The following is an 8696-nucleotide window of genomic DNA, read 5'->3' as shown; positions in this document are numbered from 1 at the left end:
AGAGATTTTGTCACTTTCGGTGATAATGGAAAAGAAAAAATAGTGGCCATAGAAAAAGTTGGTAAAATTTTCTCTTTTTTCATAAATGATGTTTTGCTTGTTGATGGTTTGAAACACAATTTACTAAGCATTAGCCAATTATGTGACCTTGGTTATGAAGTTATTTTTAGAAAATTGGATTGCTTAGTTATTTGTGAAAAATCTGGTGAAATCTTGTTTGAAGCTAAAAGGTGTGATAATGTGTATGGATTAACTCTTGAGGATTTAAAAGATAAAAAAAGTGACATGTTTTACTTCACTTGAATCTGAAAAATGGCTTTGGCATAAGAAATTAGGTCATGCAAATATGTACCAAATTTCTAAGCTTGTTAAGAAGAACTTGGTGAGAGGAATTTCTAACATTAAATTTGATAAGGATATTACTTGTGATGCTTGTCAACTAGGCAAACAAGTAAAATCCTCTTTTAAATCTAAAGATGGAATTTCCTCCAAGAGGCTATTGGAAATGTTGTATATTGATCTTTTCGGTCCAACAAGAACTCAAAGTTTAGGAGGTAAACATTATGGTTTGGTGGTGGTGGATGACTACTCTAGATTCGGTTGGGTTCTCTTCCTAGCTCATAAGAATGATGCATTCCATGCTTTTTCCACACTTTGTAAAAAGATTCAAAATGAAAAGGATTTGAAAATAGCCCACTTAAGAAGTGATCATGAAAAAGAATTTGAAAATCAAGATTTTAAAAAATTCTGTGATAATTTTGGTATTGCACATAACTTTTCATGTCCTAGAACTCCTCAACAAAATGGGGTAGTTTAAAGAAGGAATAGAAGCCTTCAAGAAATGACTAGGGCAATTCTTTGTGAAAATGATGTACCAAAATTTTTTTGGGCTGAAGCTATAAATACAGCTTGTTATATTTTGAATAGAACCATCATTCGGAAAGGTTTAAAGAAAACTCCATATGAGCTTTGGAAAGGAACCCTCCTAATCTTAAGTATTTCCATGTTTTTGGATGCAAATGTTTTGTTCTTAACAATAAAGAAAATCTTGGAAAATTTGATTCAAAATTCTATGAGCTAGGAGACGTGTAAAATTTTGGAGGAATTCCATGCTTTTTCCACACTTTTTTCATATACTTGGCACAGAGGCAGTAACGAGACGTGTAAAACTCACGAAATTAATAAATAATTAGCCAATAAATTAATTATTATTTAAAGAAATTAAAAAATTAAATTTTATAGTTTAGAATGGAAGAAATAATTAAAATACAAATTTTAATACTAATTTTAAAGATTTTGTCCCAAAAACAGGCCAACAGGCCAAACCGGTTGAATCGAGCCCAAACTTGGCCAAGGCCCATTATATAAACGAGGCATTCAGCCTCCTTTCTTTCACAAAATGGGTTTCACACCGAGGAAGAAGGAGAAAACAAACGAAACCCTCCTTCAAAAATTCAATTCCACGTAACTTTCAATCTGGAGCTCCAATTGACGAGCCATCAGTGGCTATGCGTTCATCTTGGAATTCTTGACAAAACCAATAGATCAATTTGGTAAGAATCTATCAATTTCTTACCTAGCCACTCTCCCCTAATTTTAAAATTTAAAGTTTTGATTTTGAGAGATGATGTGGTATTGATGTTCTAGGGTCGAATTAGGTCGTGGATAGTGTTGGCCTTTGTCCATTTCATCCATGGGTAAGGTAAGGAACTGTTGAAACATTGTGAATTATTGAATTAGTGAAACCTATGATGATTATAGTGATATTGTGTGAATTAGATTGTGTTCTTATTGATTTGGAGTTCAATTGGGCAGTTTGAAACGAAATCCGAGTGATTAAGTTTGAGGAATTGATGTTTGGAAGCTTGGAGCTTGTGAAAGGAGAGGTTTTTGAAGTCTTCCAAACTTAGGGAGAAATCGGCCAAGGTATGGTTTTGGTTTCTTGTAGATAATATATAATGTTTTGTGAAAATATAGGCTAGATGACCATAGGATAAGTTAGAAATGATTTCGATATTGGAATTGGTTTGCTTATTGGAAATGATTTAAAAATGGTTTCAGAAGTAGTTTGGTTGGGACCCAAGGAGAGTGGCAAAGTCCGAATTATAAAGGAAATGCTGCCAAAATTTTTATAAAAAATAAAAAATTTGGTTTGAAGTATTATTTAGACAAGTATGGATAAAAGAATTATATTATTTGACTTCAATTTATAAAGAAAGGAAATGCATTATGTTTTGAGTTTTATTTAGTTAAGAAGAGAATTATGTTTTGAGTATGAATTATTGATGAACGGAATGGGAGGTGTGATGATGATAATTGTTGAATGAATTGAGTGATGATGAGGATGAATTTGATATGGAAATGTTTTATGGGGATCGTGGTTATTTACCGCGCACCAGATTTTAAAGAAAATTGTTTTGTGGGGATCGTGGTTATTTACCGCCCACGTGTGTGCTATTTTCTAATTGAAAATGTCTGTGGGGATCGAGGTGGTTTACTGCCCGCAGATAGGGAGAATCGAGGTGGTTTACCGCTCACCAGTTTTCAAGAGGACGATGTCCGGGTTAGCTACCGGACATGTCGGGTTGGCTGTATAATCAACAGATGAGACTCATCAGCCATAGGGTAGGCATACATCATATGCATATGTGTGTTTTGTTTGATTGTGCATTAATTGGACTTGCCTATGTGATTATTATGTTACCTGCTATATCTGCTACCTGCTGTATCTGTATCCTACTTGTGTTTGCTTGTCTGTGTACAGGAGTTTTGGAGGATTGGAGGAAGGCGGACATTAGGACTTAAGTTAGAAAGGAATTAGTAATAAGAACCTTAGATAACTTACCATGTTTATGGTTTTCAATTTATAAATTTTAAGATTTAAATCTGGGTGTCAGAGTTCTAGGATTGCCTCTGGCTTTTTGGGACCTTATATATTATGTATGTGGGCACCATCACCATGCTGAAAACCTCCGGTTCTCATTCCATATATATGTTGTTGTTTTCAGATGCAGGTCGAGATGTGCCTTGGTGAGCGTCTGGAGGTTCCTATGGCAAGCGAAGTTGGGAAGTTATATTTTGGGGTTGTCTGTTATGTATCTTCTGTTCATAGATTCTCCTATATATATATATGATGTTTAATCCTCTTAGAGACTTTTTGGAGAACTAAGTGCCTTCTTTATGCATGTTGGGTTATTTTGGGATATATACTTATGCTTATGTATTTATATTCCGGCCAGCCTTAGCTTAACAGGTTGCGTCTGGAGCCTGATATTCTGTATTTTGGTATTTGACTCTTTGTATATACTCATGTCTTACCCTTATCTTTTCTCCAATTTTACGTCTTCGAGTGTAATGCGCTTTTCTTTTCGCGATTTTTTGCTTAACCACCCTTTAAGGCTCCTCAAATATTATATTCCTTTAGTTATATTATGTATGTATATTTTATTTTGAACGTCGTAATACCTCATCACCTCTGTTTTACAACTTAAACGTAAAGCTCTGTGCAGTAGGGTATTACAAGACGTGACCGGAAAAAGCATCGTCCACGGTAGCATGCAGTGAGTCCACGAGAACATCATCTTCTTCAACGTTCATGGAGCTCTCATATGTTGTTAATGGAGGAAGAGGGTCTGCGTTGGAGTGGGTGGAAACCAAGCCAGGAGTATGGATCTATTAGGAATGGGTAGAATTCTTTGGGTTGGGTCTGCTTTTGTGGCTGTATCTCCCTCCACGATTCTGAATTGCCTAACTCCATCCATATAATTATACAAGTCCTAACTCCAGCCATATAATTTGTGAACTAGCTTATTTACCCTCGTCCGTTCACGAAAATGCGAGAACTCTTACTCATTTAACACTACATTCAAGCACCGATGCAGCGGCTCCTACTCATTTGACACTGAACGTGAGCCATGCAGTGCGTTGCTTCCAGGCAACGATTTAGCTTTAGCGCAATAACGTCTTTAATCCATGTCATGAAGATTCGACTAAGTTTTATGTTGGTTGTCGAATGCCTACACAACCCTCCTCCTTTATCTGAGCTTAGGACCGATTATGTACCGCAGGTGTAGCATAGCCAGAGTTTATTTATTGATAATCATACCTACAAATTTCGATCTCCAAATGTGTTTCACTAATAGACAAGTGCTGAAGTGGAGTAGAAGTGATTATACGTAGATTGTTTATATTTCTCTTAATAATTATACACAAATTTAGAAGTGCATGAAGACTATATATATTTCAACACTTCGATTTCCAGCTTCCTGCTACAACCTGCTACGCTCTTGACATGTTGCTTGATCATCTGATTTTCAGAACTCACATTTGCTTTGAGCACGTGAGAGCTGGTTGACCGTTTGTTGCAATAACTCTGTTTGAAAGAAACAATTTTCATAGTGGTATACTAGATTAACTTGTACAGTAGTAAGTTTATACAAATAATCATATATATAATAAAATAACTATATAAAACTTTTAAAATATAATTGACGTCTAAGATGTTCTTAACTTCTAGAGTATATATACAAAAATCTCTTGATCCGCATATGAAATTTTTTACCTATCTAGCCTCCACTATGCTATTTGTGACATCATTGATTGAGCATGTTCTGTTATTACTTGAAGAAGAACCTTCATCAACCATTTCTCTTTCTAAAAAGAACCCAGGCATTTTAGGTAGAGGTAGTGTGGATTCACTAGTCAACATTTGAACAACATATGACATGTTTGGCCTCTCATCTGGACTTTTTTGCACACAAAGTAGTCCCACGTGAATTGATCTTAACATTGAAGATAAATTTGATGTATCTCTTATTGGAGCATGAATTATTTCGTACCCTTTGTCTTCCATAAATAGTTTCCATGCCTGCATATATTTTTTGCAAAGCTTGTGGTTAAGATTAGAAACATATATAACAAATTATTATTAGAATTCAGTTACACACTTACATGTCCTAGAAGATTAAATTGATGATCTTGATGAATGAATCCTCTATTTCTATTTCCACTCACTATTTCTAACACCAATACACCAAAACTGAATACATCGGATTTTGTTGAGTAAACTCCATCAATTATGTACTCTGGTGATAAATATCCGCTGTGCACATCCAACCAAAGGAAAAAGAAAAAGAAAGAAAAAGGAAAAAAAAAAATCAAACATATAGCCAAGCCATCATAGATACCCATATTAACAATCAGCAAAGCATAAGAGACTTACTAAGTTCCAACAACATGTCTTGTGTTTGCTTTTGTTTCGTTCCCTCCAAAACTTCTAGCTAGTCCAAAGTCTGAAATTTTTGGATTCATTTCACGGTCTAATAAAATATTAGCAGCTTTAAGATCTCTATGAACTATTCTATGTCTTGAATCTTGATGAAGATAAAGAAGACCTCGAGCAATCCCATTGATAATGTCAAAGCGCCTAGTCCAATCTAGTAACATGCTCTTCTTCTCATCTGTTCAAAAGGTAGTCAATTATATCTTTCTTGTGGTAAGAGTGTAAACTTAAGTTGAGAAGTAATTGAATAGTGCATGGATTAACACATTATCTCATAATTTAATACGAAACCTCTAGTGGAAATCTTTTTGCATATATAATTTCTGTAGATAAAAGATAATAAGTGTTGAAAAGAAAAATAATATATTGTAGTCTATTCATTATTATATGTTTTTCAAACAAAAAATTCTCATTCACCAAGATAGAGAGTACACTTGCAACTTAATTGAATGATCATAAAGGATTTCTGAAATCAAACCAAATATGAAGTAGTCCAAGCTTTTGTTGGGCATAAATTCATAGACTAGCAATCTTTCTTCTGCATAAACGCAACATCCTAGGAGTTTCACTAAATTTCTGTGCTGAAGTTTGGCAATATGCATAACTTCATTTTTGAACTCTTGGATTCCTTGACTTGAATTCTGTAAGAGTCTCTTAACCGCTATTTCTTTTCCATCCTTTAATACACCCTGAAAGTTGTAACAATATATATAATGTAACATTTTCATATATAGTGTTTTTTTTGTGTAAAACAAAAGGCAAATGGTTTCACTACCTTATATACCGAACCAAAGCCACCTTTTCCCAAAATGCTATCGGTTGAAAAATTATTTGTTGCAGAAGAAATTGTGGACATATCAAACAAAGGCAATTGTGGATCTTCCTCTTGTTGGTCACTTGTTACATCTACATAATTAGCATCATGTAATATGTAAATGCAATACATGCTCTGTTTTCCACATCACTTAAATAATATAAGAGTTACTTAACTACCTTTCCTTCGTATCTTCCATCTAAAGACGATGAAGGCCAAGCATATGATTAGAACACTAGAAGATAACGCACAAATTATGATGATAGTCTTTTTCTTTCGGACATTTGATTTGTGTGATTTATTTTCCTCTATAAGAAGAAAAAATGCACCCGTTAAACGAAAATAAACAATTAATTAATAAATAGCAGAAAATTGAAAAAAAGAATAATTAAAAAAAATAGAAAATACTTATACCTAGTTCTGTAGCAGCCATTCTTAAGTAAATATCTTCAAGAGAATTTGGATTCAGGGCTTTAATATCATTTAAATTACCAAACCACATCAAACAACCACTTGCGCCTTCACTTATATCCAAAGCTGCATAAGCCATACATGAACAATTCTTCAAGCACATCATCTTACAATCTTCAATGCTGATATTTCTACTATACCATGATCTTTCTGTATCTGGCAATTTCAGCCCTGAATACTTCAAGAACCCATCTCCATAACAATCCAATGATGTTCTTCTTACACAACCATCTGATAAACCTTGCTCCTTCTTATTATTATCTTGCACAAATCCATCCAAACAACTACAAATTGGATAGTTGTTAACATTACAACTAGAATAAGCTCCACATGTTTCATAGTAGTCACAATCATCAGCCGGTAACCTTGCCAAGTTGATCCAAGTCGATGTGTCCGTACTCCACTGGCTTCTCTGGTTGATTCCCTCCGGCGTTAGAACCACTTTATGAGGGTTTGAATTATTGATAAGTTCATACATAAAATATATCTCTTCCTCGTTAGAAACATATTTATATCTAAAGATTGGGTTTCCTTTCACTTGTGGCGTTCCACTGAATTGAACTCCATTCCATGATCCGGCACGAAATCTTTTGTTTGCACCTTCTTTAATGAATACTTGAGGATATCCCTTGATATCGATTTGTAAAGTATATCTACCTGGAAACGGATCATCCGAGCTGCTCCATGAGGTTAGATATCGATTCTGTCCTGTTTTCAGATTTATTCCTAACTTCTGTTCAGGCAAGACCGTGTCGCCTGGATAATCAAAACTTTGCCATACGAAATCTTCTTCCTTAGCACCATTGTTGCTTGTTTCTTGCACAACAAGATTTCCTGAATTCAAAAGCTTTGCAACCGGATTCAGGATGGATCTTGTTGCGTTGGAGGACCAAATAAGACTGCTGTTATGATCAAGAAGGACTAGAATTCCCGTGTTGTTGAGCTTCAGAACCCCTGAGGAACCAGTGAGGGGTTTTTCTCTGTTTGCAACCCACACTATTGCCTTTGTTGGATCTTTGTTATACCAGATTCCAACATAACGGTTCTTGGAAGTTCCAGGGCTGAAGAATCCCAATACAAAGATTTCATCAGCTGAAACTATTTTCTCACCATCACTGATAGATTGCAGTGAATCAATAGTGTCCCTTGCAGTGGAAGCCACCATATGGTTCATCAAAAATAAGCATAAGAGAATCATTATTGTGAAGTCTTCCATTTACAGTGTGAATCTGAGTGTCTCTCTGTAAGCAGAAAATGTAGAAAATGTCTTAATAACTTGTACTAAGGTTTCATTGAATTGCCTTCTCTGTCAAAGTTGAAAGTTGCTTACTGGTTTACTTTTTCTTCTTATTATTTTGTGTTAGGTAACAGGAATTTGTCAATTGTTCACTTCATACGGCCCAATTAAGTTATTATTAGTCAATAATATAAGACTAAATACTTGCCAGTTAGTACCTTATTTATCATGAATACCACCTAATGCTATATAATACATACTTAATTGCGCGTGAGAAAAAACTGATAGTGATAAGTGTTACCCTGTTACTTCAATTTCTCAAAAAATTTAAGTTTCTCATAAAATATTTTTTTTTTGTAAAATTAAAGAATTCTCTCTCCTTTCTTCACAATCTCTCTTGGCTTTTTAATTAGCATACCACAATTTCTAAAATCTATTACCAAAATGTGTCACATGACACTCTCTCATTTTAATTGAAATAAAAATTTTTCTTCCAAAATTAAGTAGCTCTCTCTTTTTCTCTTTTTTTTTTTTTATCTTTCTTTCTCCTTTGCACACTCTATCTCTCTTATATATTATTACAGGTGCATTATATATTACTAATTTCACAAAAAAATACGTCATATGACACTCTTTGTTTACAATTAAATTTAATCCATCACCTTATAACTCGATCTTTATTGTGCATTATAAGTTATAACTTGGCGTTAACTATCATTCATTCTTTGCTTGTAACCGACACATTCATTACGACTTAATAACCATCATTTCCATCTTAATGACCAAACGATCATAACATGAATATCATTAATCAATTTTATGTCTATAAAAGGCACCAATATTTATATCTCAAGATAGACATACAACACATGATAAGTTCTATAAGTTCTATT

At 34.2% G+C, this 8696-nt stretch overlaps 1 protein-coding gene across 1 annotated transcript; it reads right to left on the bottom strand.

The window, feature by feature from the left end:
• On the bottom strand, positions 4231 to 7889 carry LOC107610647 (G-type lectin S-receptor-like serine/threonine-protein kinase At4g27290). The gene is made up of 7 exons (XM_016312671.2): positions 6510 to 7889; positions 6275 to 6403; positions 6057 to 6187; positions 5760 to 5970; positions 5222 to 5459; positions 4951 to 5101; positions 4231 to 4867 (listed from the first exon to the last, which is right to left on the bottom strand). Exons 1-7 carry the CDS (start codon positions 7780 to 7782, stop codon positions 4562 to 4564), a joined length of 2439 nt encoding a protein of 812 aa, XP_016168157.2. The 5' UTR covers positions 7783 to 7889; the 3' UTR covers positions 4231 to 4561.

Source organism: Arachis ipaensis, chromosome B08 (assembly GCF_000816755.2).
Source record: "Arachis ipaensis cultivar K30076 chromosome B08, Araip1.1, whole genome shotgun sequence".
NCBI lineage: Eukaryota > Viridiplantae > Streptophyta > Magnoliopsida > Fabales > Fabaceae > Arachis > Arachis ipaensis.
The sequence above is the reverse complement of the archived record's forward strand: the minus strand, read 5'-3'. Positions and strand labels throughout refer to the sequence as shown.

Excerpts from the sequence above, each read along its gene's own strand:
- LOC107610647 (XM_016312671.2), bottom strand. The coding sequence starts at position 7,782 with ATGGAAGACTTCACAATAATGATTCTCTTATGCTTATTTTTGATGAAC. Across the intron at positions 6,404-6,509 it reads AATGGCTGCTACAGAACTAG|AGGAAAATAAATCACACAAA; the intron begins GTATAAGTATTT and ends TTCTTCTTATAG. Across the intron at positions 5,971-6,056 it reads GCTTTGGTTCGGTATATAAG|GGTGTATTAAAGGATGGAAA; the intron begins GTAGTGAAACCA and ends TACAACTTTCAG.